The sequence below is a fragment of the Panulirus ornatus genome, chromosome 2, assembly GCF_036320965.1.
Source record: "Panulirus ornatus isolate Po-2019 chromosome 2, ASM3632096v1, whole genome shotgun sequence".
Classification (NCBI taxonomy): Eukaryota; Metazoa; Arthropoda; class Malacostraca; order Decapoda; family Palinuridae; genus Panulirus; species Panulirus ornatus.
Genome location: NC_092225.1, coordinates 52,898,805 through 52,918,037, shown reverse-complemented (window position 1 = coordinate 52,918,037; position 19,233 = coordinate 52,898,805). Strand labels below are relative to the sequence as shown.

Genomic DNA, 19,233 nt, shown 5'->3' with positions numbered 1-19,233 from the left:
GAGCATATTTTGGCAGGGGTGAAAGGAGTGGTAGAGTTTATGTATTGGGTCGAATTTTAGGGTCTATTGATATAACGTGGGAGGGGCATGGGGTCCTAAGGTGCTGTAATAACATTAAGGATATGTTCGTTTTGTTCTGAGAGAGAAATGGTGATCAGGAATACATTCATAAAATATGCCTATAAACAAAATAAACGTATATATATATATATATATATATATATATATATATATATATATATATATATATATATATATATATATTTATATGGCCGAGTGGGATTAGGGTTAATGGGAATTATTGGATTATATGTTGATAGACAGAAGAAGAGGAATTGTTGGATAGAATGTCTGTTCGTCTCCTGGAGGTAGGGGTAAAGCTTGTTCGTTGGAATGAGAAAAGGAAATGATATATGAAAGAAGTGGTGATAGCGAGCGAATTTAGAATATGGCGGGTATACACAGACACCAAGAGAGGATAGGTAGATGAAGAGTGAACTGGGTCCCGCTCACTCAACACCACACTGTCACACGAGGACGCTTACACAGCCTGTATTTAGCCAATGGTTCATATATATTATTCCTATATCTTGATCTTTAAAGAAAATTATAAGACCTATTCGATTCATAAACATCAAAAAAATGAAAAATGAAATTTTCATGTAAATGTTGCACGATATAGGTAACGTAAACCTTATCTAAACTTGGTATTCATTTTGAATGAAAGGATTGATTTTCTGGTCGTCAGTCAAGCCGTAAGGAAAAGAAAGCATAAAAACGTAGCTATGGATCGACAGAAATCAATATCAACTATTTCAATAATCTCTGAAAACAGATTGTCCGGCGTATCTGCACGACCAGGTTGACCACCATGACGTCATGGGGAGGTTGACCACCATGACGTCATGGGGGAGGTTGACCACCATGACGTCATGGGGGAGGTTGACCACCATGACGTCATGGGGGAGGTTGACCACCATGACGTCATGGGGGAATACGTCAGGACGGAGCGGCTAACTGAGCAGTTGCGCGAGTGTTGTTGATGAGTGATGATCAGTGGTGGACATAATATCCTCTTCAGACAAATGTCTCCTCACATCTAATGGTATGTATGGGTAATTCTCTATGTATGTGATGAGGCTAGGCTGCCCACAAGCCAAAAATAACACCACCAGTAGCCCAGTGCGTATTGCTAGGCACGTGAATCCCGGCTGAAGTTAATGAAACACAACAAAGAAATTTACTTCGTTATTTACAAACAAAATATCACAAACATAATCTATGTCACACACACAACATTGAGCGTAGATCAATATCTTATTCAAAGCTTTAGGACACCTTATTTACATTAGATAAAAGATTTTCCAAAAGTTTACAAAATTGTTTACATCCAGTGTGTTAGATGTTAATGTAGGATGTTATGAGCAGGAGTTTGAGTGTGTTAGATTGGTGTTAAGGGTTAATGTATATAGATAAGTTTATGGACGGAGGCCATTATGGTAAAAAGATGCGCGAACTATTGTTTGATAGTTCGCATGGCGTGACATGGTTAGGTGTGGCCACTTTGACCTGTGTTGTTATTTACTAGTTACATATATATATGTATTTACGGCCACTGCCAAACTTAGGAGGGTATTATCACAATCGTCTTTTAAATAGAAATTTTGTAGCAGTGAAATACGTGTTGGATGGCGAGTTAAATGATAGTTACAACCCCATCAAGATATGAAAGTGTCTTAGTTTACTTCACATACGTTGTTGTAGATGTTATAATCTACCACAGATGTTAGTCATAAACATGTATTGTTAACCATCGTTTCACATTTGTGTGAAAAGGTTTAAAGTCGGCCATCATCGCCCAATTTGTACACCAGTCGTTCCGTCTTCCCGAACAACTAGGTTTCGTACACAAAAACGAATGTTGGTGAATAAAACAGAAAAGTAGTTTCTAGATTGATTTAAGTCCGATTTTCATACTTTCGTTTGTATTCTCCGTTTTATCAGGTTAATAAAAGAACAAAATCGTTTTAAAACGCCTTGATTTTATGTGTGTGTGTGTGTGTGTGTGTGTGTGTGTGTGTGTGTGTACAAAACATATGAATTACGTGAATGTTATGTCATTCCCGTCCCATTTATCCCAACTGACGAGTGATTAACTAAACTATTAAGTCATAATGACACACTCCTTGCGTCACTCACAAGCTTTTTCATTGCTGTGTTAATGATGATAATACGATAGTCCTAGAGTGTGGTTAAGTAGCCTAGCTGTTATGCAAATTTTTTTTATGTTTATGTCCAGAAAGCGTTGGTATAATGACTGTTTGTAAGACATCCACTTGTTTGGAAGTGGAAATAACATCTGTCCGATGATTTCTAATGTTTTATGTACGATCCTGACCTTTAGATTTTACAACAAATTACTTTGAATTATCCATTCCTGTAAGTTCGAAACGGCAATCATGCCAAAACGTACTACGCCACTTCTGTATAACGAAACTGGGCCATTGAACTCGTTACAATGTTTCGAGATGAAATAGAGATGTGTTGGGATATTTTAGGTATAGCTTCTGTAATTCTATTCATTTTCGCACAGTGGGTAGGTAATGGTTTGAAGTAGAGGTAGATTATGGGGTTCAAAAAAACACACTGGATGAACATCTGGCAGTTTTAATGATGCATTATAAACCATTTCGTTGAAATCTCGTTAATAGTAAACGTAGTGGAGGATGCTAAGGCATTACGACGTCATTTTCTGAGGACCATGGTGGTGACCCATTGTGCAGACCACTGACGAAAAACATCCCCCTCTGCCCTTCCTCGGATTTAGTAAAGCTTTTATTAAGTTCGTATGTCGATATGCTAATCGAATGAAGGTGTAACAAAACAAGAAAGCTTGTCTGCAGTGTGTAGAAATTCGTATTTACCTCTTATCATTTGTGCATTTCAGTGAATACAGTCATCCATTGTCAAGCTCGAATCCGACTTGAATCCGAGAATGCAAATGAGCTAAGGTGAATTAAGGGTTCGAGTGAATGCTATTGAGATCTATGTGACACAGGGTCAGATTCCAGTATTTAGATATCTGAACTAACCAAACGTAATTAAAAAAAATAAATGCGAAATAGGTGAACTGTGTTTTTCTTTCGAATAAGTACGTAATCAACGAGAATTTTTTCTTCGCAAATATAGTTTTTAAACGTTATTAGCACATTATTCTTTGACTTTAAAATTGTGCAGTATTTTGATAATGTTATTAAACTCCACATTCTCCTAGTCCCTCGTAATCCTACTACTAATGAGTTGATCAGTATTGTTAGGTAGTTTTTAAATGGTAGTAAAGGAAAATCCCACAATCTTACATCATTCCTTAACTAATTCCATAAGACAAAAACTAAGATATCAAACTCAATAAAGTAGCGTGTTTTTTTTTGTTTTATCTTTAATCTCTGTGATAATTTGCGACGCTGAATCACTGGAATATGATATCATTCCACTGTACGATCGTCATGAATTGGCGTTTAAGTACACACCTAATTAGTATACTCTGCTTGATTTGTTGGCCGGTACACTTACGTGGCTGAGGAGTTGCGTGCAAGATCGGTTGGCCAGAAGTATGTTTTAGGTGACCATAAACTCGATTAAAAGATCTATTGGCTTAATGACCTTTCCTGGGTCAATGGCTATTAAGTTTTACTTCGTAACACTATAACCTTTAAAGGGGGTGGGAGGGGGTGATCATATTGTGATAACCATGATAATGTGTTTTAATCGTGTTTCCCAAATTTTAGGTTAAATACCATTTTTATTTTTCATTTTTTTTTTCAATTATAACGTCTTGGATGCAAGATGTATTTTGGAATCAAGAGTTAGTTAAGAGCTAGAGGTCAGTTTGACCTCTAGCGCCATCTCTTCTTTTTATTATCCATTTAAGATCCTCTCCGGCTATCGTGCAATTCCATAAACAATACAAAAAGTGAAAATATGATTATTGGTGTTGCAGTGAAATGTATATTAATACAGTTGAGGTCAAGTGACTTAAAATGCAGTCAGTAGTTTTTCTGGTACATAACCAGGACGCGCGTGTTGCTAGGTTTATGATGTCAGTTGTGATATGGAACAATTTATACTTTTCAACAATTGATTTAAAAAGGATGGGATTATCAACGTCCACTCATGTTACTCATGTTTCATTGTTAGCTCATAATTGGTAGGGTTATGAGGGATGGAAAAAATGTGGGGTTAGGTAAGAATGTCAAATGCTAATGAGTATATAAGGATGAAGGCAATTTGGCTGTTTTAATGCTGACGAAGATACATGGTTAATGTTATCCTTAATTTCACAAGGTCTTCCAAATGATTGTTTCAAGAGACTGAAGTTCAAACCTTCTTTACAAATGTTTGATTATATTTTTTCCCTGTGTTTCCTCTTTTTTTTTTTTTTTTTTTGCTTGTAATCTTATTACAAACTTTATTGCCTCATTAGTTAAAGCTAAACGGTAGAAGTAAGTGTTACCCCAACAGAATTTGCTTTAAAGAAAACGTATTGAATCAAAGAAAATTTAGAAGGATAACTTTAATATTTTGGGTTCCTCCCCTTAAGCCATTTTTAATGTTCCTTTAAATTATCTAGTTGCCTTTGAACATCTTATAGTCCAGAACTGTATATAACTGTTTGCGTCATTGTTTTTTCTTCAGTGCTGCAGTGCCATATCCTCAGTGTTTTGCTAATAACTGTCTTTCCAGTGCTTTATGTAACGTATAGGTGATATGGCGTTAGTATATGTCACTGATTAAAATCACACTGATGGGAAAAGAGCTCCTACACTCACGGTCACTCATGAATCATTCTTTGCTAGTAATGGCACCCCGAGAAAGGGCTGTCATTGACACGAGTGCATACCAGGGTTGACACACGCGCATACACACAGATATTAGCGATACTTTTATGTTTTCCATTAAAGGTTATCAAGTGTCCATATTTCTAAGAAATGTTTTCAGTTTGCTCCACAAATCGTGGTAAGTTTGTATTTCTCCTTATTTTCCAGTTTTTCTTTTGCTAAAGACAAATGGAAGAAAATGGTGAAGGACAGCAACTCTCTTCTCTCTCCTTTGCCTTTCTGATCCGGTTAAACATAATTTTGTCGTCTCAAATTAACTTCGTTAATTGTCTTATTCTCGTATGTAGAGCTCGGTGGAATAAGGAATGTAGACTTTACTGAACGTGACGACAGGGAAGGACCTACTCCTCCAAGTTACAATATACCTCTGATATACGTGCTGGTTTTGAAATGTATGCTATTCTTTTGAGTAACTCAAATGTTCAGAAATATTCGTGGAGGTGACAAATATTACAAGTATCATTAAGTTAAAAAAAAAAGTCAGTTGTGTTGTTATAATCAAAATTACATGTTAGATATTTTATTGATATTCTTTATTTGTGGACAAATTTTTTTTTTTTTTAGAAATCATAATGGCATTGTTTGAATAATTCGTTGTATAAGTGGTATATCGACAGAATGATGATTGAATAGAAAAGGAGGTTTATGCAAATGATTTTATATACCGTATTCGCTTATTTTTTCCATTATAGAGTCCTTCCATGTAAGTTCCTTCAGTCTTGAATAAGGAGTCGACAGCTTAACGAAGTCACGATTATGATAGAGTTGTAATGATGCAGTGTAATATTGATAATGATACGATAACGATAGAGCAACAGTTAGATCGTATCTATAAATGAAGAGAAATGGCGACGGTAATGTTTATCATTATTACGGATAACTAATTTAATCATGTTTCCTCAGTCTTCACCAGTTTGATTTCTGTGGCTGTGTAGCACATGAGAAGTTCACAGCCATATTTAAGTACTGTTATGGAAAGACTTTTATTTTTCTTGGGAGAATAAGTTGTCATGAAATATTAATAAATTGCTCACCACAGCAAGACTTGTAATGGTTTCAAAAGCTAACGGTCACTTGGTTCTTGTGTTGCTTACGTATCTGACATTTTCGTCTGTCGTTAACGTTCGTTCAGTCTTTCCTTAATGAGAACATGTCACTGTGTGTGTTTACAGTCTTTGTAATGTTCTTCATCAGTGAAATCACACGTCTTTTCATCATTCATTTCTAAGATGTTCAACACTCATTTATGCCTAACTCCACCCTCAAGTGGTCACAGGTCACACCACGAGTGAGAGGTCACCTTGGGCGAGGCTGTATATATCATGAGTGGAAGAAAAAGACATTTTCTTTGAGGACTTGTTCGCTTCGGAGGCGGAGTACACCACCATTTTCCCTCCTCCTGCGTGAGTCAAGAAGCCTGGCTGATACAGGAATTTCCTTATGATTCTACTTGTATGTCGGTCATGATACGAGGTTTTGGTAAGGTTTATCTCGTCTGTGGGTTGGTGTAATTTATTGTTATCGAATATCAACCATTTTTTTGGTGTATTGTAACGAAACTTCGCATTCTAGGGAGCAGCGCTCAGGTTACTAGTGAGAATTTAGAGATGTTTGTAGCATTTGATTGTAGCCAACTTGAGGTAAGTTCAGTCGACACATCTTTATTTAATATTGGTGTCTATGTAGGTAAGATCTCAAAAAGAGTACAGGCAGGAAGGAATTATGGGGGGGAAGGAAGGTGACCGGGAAAGTATTTTCATTAGAGGTTAAAAGATTGGAGTTAACCTTGTTTATTCTTGTACACATTTAGGTAGTTGCGCCGATGTTTCACTAGTCCTTGATTTTGTCTAGTTTTTAAATGTTATCCCTAACATTATCCCTAATTTTCAAAGTGATATTCGTTTTGTTTTCGTAAGAGACGATTTGTTCAGTGACGCGCGATCTGAAAAGCTGTTGAGAGCTGCAACAGTTTGCCGACTTTGCCGGCAATTTAGTACGCGCCCTGAATTATCAGTTTAATTTTATTGTAGCATAAACAAAGCATTTTCTTCTTCCCTACGAATTATTCATTAACACATTCAGTCTAAGTATGCTTGAAATATATTGATGGAAGTGGAAATCATATTTGTTTGGAAAGCACACACACACACACACACTGACCAAACCTCACAAGTATGGTGATGCCTGTGTGTATATTAATTTACCGCGACTTATTATATAATTGCTCGAGCTGTAGGTTTTGCCTCGAATGAGCCATTGTATGTAACACTTCAGTCCGACCTGAGCATGGCTGTTGCGTACATGTGATTGGTAAAGACGGACCACAGCTGCAAAATGTGTTCGATTTTGATCTCGGTGAACGATTGTTAAAAAAAATTTCGACTATCATTTTTTTTCTTTTGTAGCAAGTTTTCTGACGGTCGTGTTTTCTAGACATTACATTTGAGGTGATTGAGTAAAATCCATTTTCCCTCATTAGGCTTCCGTGGAATCCAAATTTTCATTTCGACAGAACCAGAGTCAAATTGATAGCGATTTGATGACGATGTATCCACTTTCTTATCTCGCCGGGAAACACCTTTCATTATTGCGCTACATAATTTTTTTCTATTAATTGTGTGATTCCAGGGCCCCTTACCTCCCATACGTTATGCCAAGATCCTGTAGCTTCAAGCAGCACTGCAATCAGTTGCAGGGAAATGTTAGACTCCTTTGGATTACAAACTTCTTTGACGAGATTAAACTCGTACTATTGAAAACCTGATGCAGGCAGAGCCCGGTAACGCTGCTGCATATAGTTGTCATGATCATTGGTTGATCATAATCCTCGTGTTGATCATTGGAAAGTGACAGAGTTTCATTACACCTGAGTGTCAGGGTGTTGGACTTTCAATTGTTTATTTGTTTATAGGTAAATCATTGTATTGACGATTACATGTTAACTTGATCAATCCTTCCAAGTAACTCGCTTAACCCGGGTTTCTCGCACATTAACATATCGGAAAATTTTCGATTTTCGATTTTTTTTTTTTCCAGTTTTTACATCTTTTCTGGAATCTAGTTTAAACTTTTGAACAAGAGAGCGGGAGTCACCCCTGAAGGACTAGTAGAAAACGGGGAAAATAGTCGGTAGGAGCATTGCAGTTTGATATTATAGGCTGCTGCTGAAGGTGTGGGTGAGTGTGTATCAACGTTTACAGTGTATAAACTAACGTGCTCCTCTGCTATTTTGAACGTGGGAAGAAAAAGATAGATAAGATCCGTTTCCTTGGCCTGATAATGTCTGCAGAGAAGCTTCAGTATGTCTCTTACCGTGGTAGTGATTTCGTCGTATTTTACTTTTAACATTATTTTTCTGGACGGTAGATTTCCGAATGAAAGTAACGAATTTCGATGTTCTTCGTAAATCACGATCAGAGGATTTGGTAACGGGATGTTTGTTAATGATGTCCAGTACTCAATATACAGCAAGGAATGGATACATGAATGGGTGCATATCAGTTGTATGTGGCACAATGTTAGAGATGGGGTCCTGCTTGGTAGAACTCATCTCGCTCAAGATACCAGTTTTAGGATTTATGCGAGGTATAAATTGCTCCATCTGTCTGATAATTTGTTCTGATTAATGTTATATCGAAAAAGAAATGTTGCTTTTATTTTTATTCGTTGGTTTGTGAAGCGAATGGTAAGCTTTGCTTCTTCCTTATTACCATCTCTACTGCTTACTGAATAGAATGAAAGCTGCATATCTATCATGTTGACAAAGAACTCGGTGTTTTTTTGATGAAGAAAGAGAAGTTCAGGTCGCGATGTCTGTAGGGTGATTATAGAATATATTTGATGATAACTCAGAGAGTACACTATCTGGAGTTGAACTAGGCTTCAATTTTATATGTCGGTCAAAAAGTTTGGGATTTCTTTCAAAGGTTTAGAAATCAGACTTCAGGAAGTCTCTTGGTTTCTTATATATATATTTTTTTTTAGATTTGTTTGTCTATTTAGTGTGTTTTTCTGTGGAGATGAAATTAATAATCAACGCGCACATTTCATGGCATTATGGAAATGAAACCACACATTGTACAGGAATTTTAATCTATATTACAATTTTTGTCTGAGGATCGTTGCATACATTTCATTGATGACAAATGAGATACATTTGAGGAATGAGAATATAAATACAATATGGACATGTCCAATATGAATCAGGGAGACATAAAATCACAAATTTGGAGTGATAGACAAACCCTACGACTTATTGCTACGGAACTGACGATAGAACTTTTTTATTTTTTTTTTTTAGTAGAACTTTGAGCCTTGGCCGAGTATTCATCGTGAGTGGCCCAATACGACCCAAGATTTTTTTTTTTTATTTAGATATCATTTGACATATCGTCGTACAACATATCCCAGTCTTCTGGATCCAAGAAAAAAAAATTGTCCGTTTTTCATTATTTGTTGTTGACGTGTGAATCTAATATGCGCATAGTCTTGGGAGCATTGTTGGCGCAGCCGTATTTCTGTTGCTCTCATGGTGTGATACACTAGTTAGAGTCCTTATCACGGACCATGTTTTTGTTTTGTTTCCTAAGTGGACAATCTGTGGGCACCGTTCAGTGGCTGTGGCCCAGTCACAGGACAAAGGTCTATTGCCTGCTCTCGTGAACCTACACAAAAACTCGTTAGATTGTCGTGTCTTGTCTTCAGGAAACTTTGTTTCTTATGTCGAAATGTCTGATATTCCTGGTAACTTTTTTTTTTTTAATATCAGATGTAATATAAGATCACAATATAAGGTTGGCTGACACACACGAAGTGTTTGGAATGCTGGGAACATATGTTACCTTCCACGATTTTCAGTATTATCCACACTGGGGGCTCCTCCATTTGTGAGTATTGTAGTCTTGCACTCACAAGTGAACGACTGAAGAGGACGTAACTTGTGATGACGTGGGTAAACACCTGTGCTTCATGTCCTCTTCTTTTATTATTATTAGACGGTACAGAACACCACCTCATCACGGGGGGACACTGCTACTGCTGCCTCACTCAGAGTGGCGGGCGGGAGGAGAGCAATTGAGCAAATGATGGTATAACGGAATGCTCGGTGTGTGTGTGTGTGTCGTCATAGGACTATTTCCCCACCATTGCGGCAAGTTCCTCGTGACGATGAGGCTGGAATGAAGGAGTCGTTCTCAGCGGTCAGCCTTGTGGTGATGACCTGGCTTAGAGCGGTGCTATCCTCAAGGGTTTGTTTACGTGTGTGTGTGTGTGTGTGTGTGTTGGTGGCAGGGAAGATGGGTCGTTGGAAGGAGTGATCTGGTCATGTTTACACGGCAGGACGCCTCGTGATTCTTCGATTATATTGTGTATTGTCTTAACTCTTGGTTGTATTGCTGAGGGATCCACGACTTGTGTTAAAAGGTTGAGAATCTTCCCATTTCAGAGTTTCAAAAGTCCACATATCTCTTACCTGCAGAGGACAGTGGTTCTCCATGACGTACAGACAGTAGTATAAGGATACAAATTCTGGGGTTGATATGCATCGTGATAGTTCATGTGGTAGTTGTTAAACTACTGTAGATGACGTAGACGATAGAGTATGTCTTGTATTAATCCCATTACCGAACTTGGTTGTTAAAGGGAAGGTGTCCGGCGATGCATCACATTGAGCAACTGTCGAAAAAAAAACCCTGGCTGCCAAGATGGACGTGATATAGACTTGCTCATTGTGATTGAAGTGCTCTGCTCTAGCTGGATGTGGGTCTTATACTTCATAACTGTTGTTGTTGAAACATATTTTGGCTGTTCGAATGAATACATATCAGATTTTTTGTTGACTCAAACTGAACTTGATGCACATCATGCTACTGTAGCTGTACCTGAGCTGGCTGGCACACGTCAGAGAATTTTCTCGCCGCTAACATTGCTTTGAAGACATTCATTGACCGCTAAGGATTTTTTCTCGAATTTGTCTTCCTTATAAACCATCCGCGAACTACTGGTCATTTTCCCCCGTGGTTAATGAGACTCACACGACGAGCCACATGTTGCTTCCCTCGCTGTACTGATGGACGCACACAGTTGACTACACACAGAACAGCTCTCGAAGGGGCAGGCCACTGTTGCACACGACTTGCACAGCGATATAGAATGAATTCACCTTAAAAACCTAAAACAGGACCTATATACACATCAGGTTAGGCGTTATCATTAAGATTCTCTGCGGGTTAATAGGTAGCTGATCATGAGGAGACAGCCAGCAGACGAGACAGGAACAGACAGAGACACAGACAAGGGCAGTGGAAGGGGAGGACTAATCTCTATACATCTTCGTCTGGCGCTGGACCGCTAGCAACGACCTTTACAAAATAATGGGGGAGGAGGAGAACTGGACCAGAGTAAAAACAATCAGTGAGACATCTGTACAAAATGCGATCTTCCAAAGATCCTACACCAGACCTACACATAAGTCTTCGTTCTAAAAGGTTGTTATCCTCTTTTGGAAACTTAACTATACTACAGACCTAAGACTAAAAGGATTATTTACAGGGAAGGGGGATGAGGGATGGGGGGAGGGGGGGAGGTTATAAGCTCCTGTGGATGTCCATAGTGACTACGCGCCCTCACGTCGCTATTACCAACCATCAAAAGTCTTATTTTTCTTTTCTTTCTTTCTTCTCAGCGTCTGGGTATAAGCTCATATTCACATGTTTCAAGTCGATGGGAGAATTTTTCACACCAGCTCGAACTCTCCACGAAGCAACAAATGGCACCGTTATAGTAAATACTGGAAAATATCGATAAATCTAATAATTTATGGCTTAAAACTGTACACATGTAGTCTTTAAGTCAATCAGATAGTCCCATAAATACAAGAACTTAGGCTAATTTCAGGTAAGTGTGACATTGTAAACGCACTTCCACCTGTTGCCCCTCGCGCGCGATTTCCGACCATTCCCTCACTTTGGCGCGACACACTGGCGTCAGTCATCTGTCGGGAGGGACGCCAGGAACGGAGCAGCATCGACGCTGCTGGCGGCGGGGGAGGCGACGGCGGTGTGCGCTAGTTGCACGTGTGGACCGTGACGTCACGTATGCAGGTTCTGCATTTGACGAAGCAGCACCAGTGGAACTTGCAGGAACACCGCTCCTTGACACGCTCCTGGAAGCTGGTGTAGCCGCGGTTGCAGCACAGCAGGTCGCATCCGTCCAGCCCCCGTGACGTCTGCAACGAAGATGAAGGAAAATGTTAAAAGGTGTTGAAGCGAACAGACATCAAGAGTGAAACTGAAGAAACGAATTTGCTAATAAGACGTTGCGGTGAAATAAGACGAACTCGGATCAGTAGTTAAGCTCATGAAGACAACGGTATAAGTTTGTTGAGTATTCCTGGTAAATTATATGGGAGGGTATTGATTGAGAGGGTGAAGGCATGTACAGAGCATCAGATTGGGGAAGAGCAGTGTGGTTTCAGAAGTGGTAGAGGATGTGTGGATCAGGTGTTTGCTTTGAAGAATGTATGTAAGAAATACTTAGAAAAGCAAATGGATTTGTATGTAGCATTTATGGATCTGGAGAAGGCATATGATAGAGTTGATAGAGATGCTCTGTGGAAGGTATTAAGAATATATGGTGTGGGAGGCAAGTTGTTAGAAGCAGTAAAAAGTTTTTATCGAGGATGTAAGGCATGTGTACGTGTAGGAAGAGAGGAAAGTGATTGGTTCTCAGTGAATGTAGGTTTGCGGCAGGGGTGTGTGATGTCTCCATGGTTGTTTAATTTGTTTATGGATGGGGTTGTTAGGGAGGTGAATGCAAGAGTTTTGGAAAGAGGGGCAAGTATGAAGTCTGTTGGGGATGAGAGAGCTTGGGAAGTGAGTCAGTTGTTGTTCGCTGATGATACAGCGCTGGTGGCTGATTCATGTGAGAAACTGCAGAAGCTGGTAACTGAGTTTAGTAAAGTGTGTGAAAGAAGAAAGTTAAGAGTAAATGTGAATAAGAGCAAGGTAATTAGGTAAAGTAGGGTTGAGGGTCAAGTCAATTGGGAGGTAAGTTTGAATGGAGAAAAACTGGAGGAAGTAAAGTGTTTTAGATATCTGGGAGTGGATCTGGCAGCGGATGGAACCATGGAAGCTGAAGTGGATCATAGGGTGGGGGAGGGGGCGAAAATCCTTGGAGCCTTGAAGAATGTGTGGAAGTCGAGAACATTATCTCGGAAAGCAAAAATGGGTATGTTTGAAGGAATAGTGGTTCCAACAATGTTGTATGGTTGCGAGGCGTGGACTATGGATAGAGTTGTGCGCAGGAGGATGGATGTGCTGGAAATGAGATGTTTGAGGACAATGTGTGGTGTGAGGTGGTTTGATCGAGTAAGTAACGTAAGGGTAAGAGAGATGTGTGGAAATAAAAAGAGCGTGGTTGAGAGAGCAGAAGAGGGTGTTTTGAAATGGTTTGGGCACATGGAGAGAATGAGTGAGGAAAGATTGACCAAGAGGATATATGTGTCGGAGGTGGAGGGAACGAGGAGAAGTGGGAGACCAAATTGGAGGTGGAAAGATGGAGTGAAAAAGATTTTGTGTGATCGGGGCCTGAACATGCAGGAGGGTGAAAGGAGGGCAAGGAATAGAGTGAATTGGATCGATGTGGTATACCGGGGTTGACATGCTGTCAGTGGATTGAATCAGAGCATGTGAAGCGTCTGGGGTAAACCATGGAAAGCTGTGTAGGTATGTATATTTGCGTGTGTGGACGTATGTATATACATGTGTATGGGGGTGGGTTGGGCCATTTCTTTCGTCTGTTTCCTTGCGCTATCTCGCAAACGCGGGAGACAGCGGCAAAAAAAAGAATATATATATATATATATATATATATATATATATATATATATATATATATATATATGTATATATATATATATATATATATATATATATATATATATATATATATATATATATATATATATATAGGACACCTACGTGGCAGGCAGGAGTGTTACCGCTAGGCGATCATAGCCTAGCAGTAACACTCCTGCCTGCCACGCAGGGGTCCCGGGTTCGAGCCTGGCTGTTGAAGGTTTGTATGTCATACGGAAGCTTGCGTTCATATGCACTATATTTGTGTGTATATATATATATATATATATATATATATATATATATATATTGAATCGGGGAATGTGAAGCGTCTGGGGTAAACCATGGAAAGGTTTGTGAGGTCTGGATGTAGAAAGGGAGCTGTAGATTAGGTGCATTACACATGACATCTAGAGACTGTGTGAACGAATATGCCCTTTTTTGTATGTTCCTGGCGCTGCCTCGCTGAAAGGGGGGGAATGCTATTTCGTGTGTGGCGTGATGGCTACGGAAATGGATGAAGACCGCAATAATGGATATGCATATGTGTATATATGTATATGTCTGTGTATGTATACGTTGAAGTGCATATGTATGTATATGTGCGTGTTGGGCGTTTACGTATATACATGTGTATGTGGGTGGATTGGGGCATTCCTCGTCTGTTTCCTTGCGCTACCTCGCTGACGTGGGAGACAGCGGTTATGATAATATAGAAATTATATATATATATATATATATATATATATATATATATATATATATATATATATATATATATATATATTGTTGTCCGCCCTTTGTTTATTTTCAAAGACAATGGCTAAAGTTTATTGCGGGTACAAGCACAGGACACTCTCAGGATCTGTCCATCGTACATCTGGTCCTAGAGATTAATATTTCTAACGGTTTGAGTAGCAGCAACCCACCTCAGTGTGCCTCAGTCTATCTATAGGGAAGGATGGTCTTAATTTACTCTTACAGGCTACCACTTCATGTTGGAAATTTTGCTGCTTCTGGGCGCTGTATACCTTCCACCTTTGCTTCAAAATGGTTGGCTCTTACCTTTCTAAGGAGAAGAAAGACCTGAATTCTCACCTGGAAGCAAAAGAAAATGTTGGTACACGTGATGTGAAATTTCCAGGCGCACTGATAGCTCAGAACGCCCAATCATGCTCCTCCTTCCCACAGCATCTCATCAATGCCTCGCCTCATTCAGGAGAAACAAGACCTTATGGACCCAAACCATGGACCTAGAACCCTTCAGGAGTTATCGTGAGCGGCGGCGTCTCCTCACCTTATTGCAGCGTCTGCCGTGCGTGCCGAGCGAGCCGCTGTTGATGTCGTATTCGCAGTACTCGGGCGAGGAGGACACGTACACCAGGTCCACCTCGGTCGGCTTCTTGAAGTATTGCTTGTTGGGCTCGAGCTCCGACCGTCCGGACACCTCCTTCATGCGGACCTCCGTCGCCCCGTCGAACTTCTCCTTGAGGATCTCGCCGATCTGAGGGTGACGGGGGGGTTGTGGGTGGTGACCGAGAATAGGCAGGTCGTGCGTGGGAAAGCGTAATGGTGGATTTATGATAAAATGTGGAGCATTGGAGCAGGTAAAGTGTGGAGGCTCATGTGACCAGGGATGGTTACCAGTGTACTGTGAGATAAACAGAGATTAGGATAATGATATAAATTGAATTCTCTACCATAGTCGTCCTGATCTATAGACAAAATACTTAAAAAAGAACCGATTGTGTCAAGCTTATTAGAGTGAAATACATTACAATAAAATATCTCCCTTGGTAGAATTTAAACTCATTTTGATTACTAGACTGAAGGAGACCAAGAGTTTTCAGTGAAACACATTGTCGACACTAAACTGTGTGAAGCTTAGATTGGCTGTACAGTACCTCTCGAAATGTTGGCATGGCTTTCCAGCAGGTCTTGAGTTCGCAGGAGCCAGACACCCCGTGGCATTTACACTCCACTCGCATGTTCACCTCGATCAGCTGCACAGAAAACGAGATTCATTATACGAAAGTGTAAATATTATAGTTCAGTGGAATGCACAGGTTAGGTTTTTACCTTCATTTAGGTAACATTGGGAGTATGTAAGAACAATGAACAGTAAGTGGGGTGTATTTGACGCAAAAGGGTTTGATTGAATACATTCTGCATCTAAGAATTTTCTTTGAGAAAGTCTAGATTGGTCCAATACAGTCATCATCAGAGAGAGATATAGCCTCCAGTTTAGGAAAATACCTCTTTATATAGTAATCAGTGTAATTGTCAGGCAGAAGTTTATGCAGTAACAAAGAGCTGACCTCAGTACACTTATCAGCGTCACCATAATGTTCATCGTGTAATATTCAATACCATGTACCAGTATGTTCGTGGCGTAGGTTTCGGTCAGCAAAGGAAATTGCTTCAGTATGACTTCGTGATGACTATTCACTTACAGTGGCTTTGCCTTTGACCTGACGCTGGCTTAACCCTTGAACAGGAAAAGCTATCCTTGGCTTCGCCAAGTCCATATGTTCTCGAAGTCCATATGTTCGACGGGGTTCCCGTATGTGGACGACCATATGGGTCCCTACCTTCTGTCCTTGTTCAGACATCGCTAAGAAGGAGTGCGTCGCTCTATGCTCTTACTCCTTTGTGTTTTATGGTGTTTGTGTCCACTAAACCCATAGACAGTGTTAGTGTGGCGGATAGATAACGTATAGTAAATGGCCAACAGATCATGGTAAGACAGGTGAATCACTCAGTCAGTAGGAAGTTGTTGGTCGAGAATGGATACCTATAACATTAAATCCTTATGATAAATGGTTTTGGTGTTATAGTCATTACTTTTTTATTTATTTTTTTACAGTAAACACTTCCATTTATGTTTTCTTTACTGTAATATCTTGATAAGGTAAAGCTTGAAGTTGTTCATGTGTCATACTGTTGTGGTCACAGTTAAATTTATGACTCTCTAACCTCAATAAACCCCACATCAGACCTTCTTTACTTTATTTTAATCTCATGATAAGGTAAAGTTTAAATTGTTCATGTGTCATACTGTTGTGGTCATTGAGTTGAGAGTTTATGACTCGCTAACCTCAGTAAACCCCACATCAGACCAGTGATAACCTTACTAACACTAGTAAATCCCTCTTCCTTGGTCAATTGTAACGTACGGCAAACAGCACAGGCGCCTCTTGGTACCTGACTACGACGCCGTGGTAAGTTCAAGTGACATATAGAAGACTCTGGGAGCGCACAGAACATCATCCTCATCTGGTATATCGAGAGAGCAATTACTTAAGAGGTAAACGAATGGTTCAAGGTGGAGGGAGGGAAGGGGGGTTAGGCGAGGATGAAGGCGCAAATTGCTGATGGCGCAGCAATAGCTATAGTGTAAAAGACTAACACAAAGAAATAGGAGAGCTACGATGGGGAAAATGTGTGTGAGAGAGAGAGAGAGAGAGAGAGAGAGAGAGAGAGAGAGAGAGAGAGAGAGAGAGAGAGAGCCAGCCAGCAGTAAGACCGTTACAAAAGAAACAACTGGACGGTGCCTGGTGTCGGGGTTGGGTGGGTTGGCTAGGGGTGGGAGGGAGGAGTGGTGGGCTGAGAGGCCCCCACAGCCCCCCAGGTTTTGTGGGCCTCTTGTTTTTCATGGCTGGAGAACTGACCCGAGGAAATTTCGCCGCCCGGAGCGCTCCCACCAGCCAGCCCTCCAGAAGTTTTTTCTGTCGTCCGTGTGAGTGAACGCTACCAGCAGCGCTCTTCTCTCTCTCTCTCTCTCTCTCTCTCTCTCTCTCTCTCTCTCTCTCTCTCTCTCTCTCTCTCTCTCTCTCTTCAGTCGACCGTAATGTGTGGCAACTGAGTGTTCCTTCTTCCCCTGCGTAGGCTGTACGAGACTCCTTCAGTAGTTCACATTCTTATGAGGGATATACGATTATATTCTCCTGAAGTAATGTGAAAAAAAAACTACCTTTTTTCAATACTTACAATTAAGAACGAATCGTCCGTTGAAGAAATATATTGTAGATGTCTTTTGAATGATTGCCTTTTATGAAGAAGTTTCTCGAGATTTGATGAATTATTTTGAAAATGAAGAACTCGTAAATTTATCATTATTATTATTTATCATTATTATTATTATTATTATTATTATTATTATTATTATTGTTATCATTATCATTATGTGTGTGTGTGTGTGTGTGTGTGTGTGTGTGTGTGTGTGTGTGTGTTGGCCGTCATTTTCAGAGTCAAAACCTCTTAAGCATTTTCTTGCGAGGTCGGGCGGCTGGTGGTGGACTGCGCAGGGAGGGTGAGGGAGGAGGAGGGTGGTCAAGTGCTAGCAAGAAACAGCAGCTGCCGCCGCCGTGTTATAGGGAACCAATACTTTTGCTGGAGGCTGATGAAATCGGCGGGCCGCTTGACGCGTAGGATTATCTTAGTTATCTTGCGATTATCATGAAATCGGCGGCCGCTTGACGCGTAGGATTATCTTGTTACCATGCGATTATCATGATGCCTTCCTCCACGGAGTTAAGACACAGTATTCCTTGAGAATAGCGACCTAGTCTTTACAGATTGAGTACAAACGATGAATACTGTATTTAGGTGCAACGTGTGAAAGACTCGTTTCCAGAGTAGCGATAAGAAACTGAAGTGCAACGATTATGGAATATGTTGCGAGTTTAGCGATCACGAAACTGTTTTTGAGGTTGATGATTAAGAATCATTTTGAGCGAAATGATTAATATTTTACTCCAGGATTGGTGATTGATCCAAGGTGTGGAGTATGGTTGCTTGCTAGTTTGAACTAGGCATTGTGCTTGCACCCAAACATTTACTGTATATCCTAGTACATCCAGACATGTTACCGTATATCCTAGTCCATTTGGACATTTGTTACCGTATATCCAAGTAAATCCAGACATTTGTTACCGTATATCCTAGTACATCCAGACATTTCTTACCGTATATCCTAGTACATCCAGACATTTCTTACCGTATATCCTAGTACATCCAGACATTTATCGTGTATATCCTGGTAGTACGTGAAGGGTCATGTTGTATGCTCACGTTCTCGTATTTAACTTCTTGACCATAAGGTTACGACCTTTCAGCACAACGGTTTGACCATCGAACACGATGCTGCGACCCTTGCGTAGGATAGAATGACCTTTGTCCGGTCAGAGATCATGTCATCATACACAAAGATCTCACCGTAGTGGTTAAGAGCTTAGGAGCTGTGGATTCAGTCATCTTTTACTCAAGTTATCGTTCATCGGACAAGCTTGTTGTGTCGTATACTCCGCTGGGAATCAGTGGTTTTGATCCGTTAACATACGTTTCAGACACAGATCTGTCAGCTCTATTATCACATGAATGCTTTCAGTTTAGACCGCAGTATTTCTTCTGGCGTACATTCAGGCTGAGGCCAGAGCAATCCATGTCTGTATGACGAGCGGTAGTGCACTGGTGTAGAG

General features: G+C 40.1%; 1 protein-coding gene across 2 annotated transcripts in view; it reads right to left on the bottom strand.

Moving 5' to 3' along the window:
- Positions 1-8,973: 8,973 nt before the first annotated feature.
- LOC139756400 (protein Wnt-4-like) overlaps positions 8,974-19,233 on the bottom strand; it is a 652,581-nt gene continuing 642,321 nt past the window's right edge. For both annotated transcript variants that reach the window (XM_071675820.1, XM_071675828.1), the window contains 3 exons: positions 15,658-15,756; positions 15,051-15,257; positions 8,974-12,123 (listed from right to left, as the gene is read on the bottom strand). In XM_071675820.1, the coding sequence (XP_071531921.1) occupies positions 11,962-12,123; positions 15,051-15,257; positions 15,658-15,756 (468 nt within the window). In that variant the 3' untranslated portion in view covers positions 8,974-11,961. The remainder of the gene's footprint in view (positions 12,124-15,050; positions 15,258-15,657; positions 15,757-19,233) is intronic.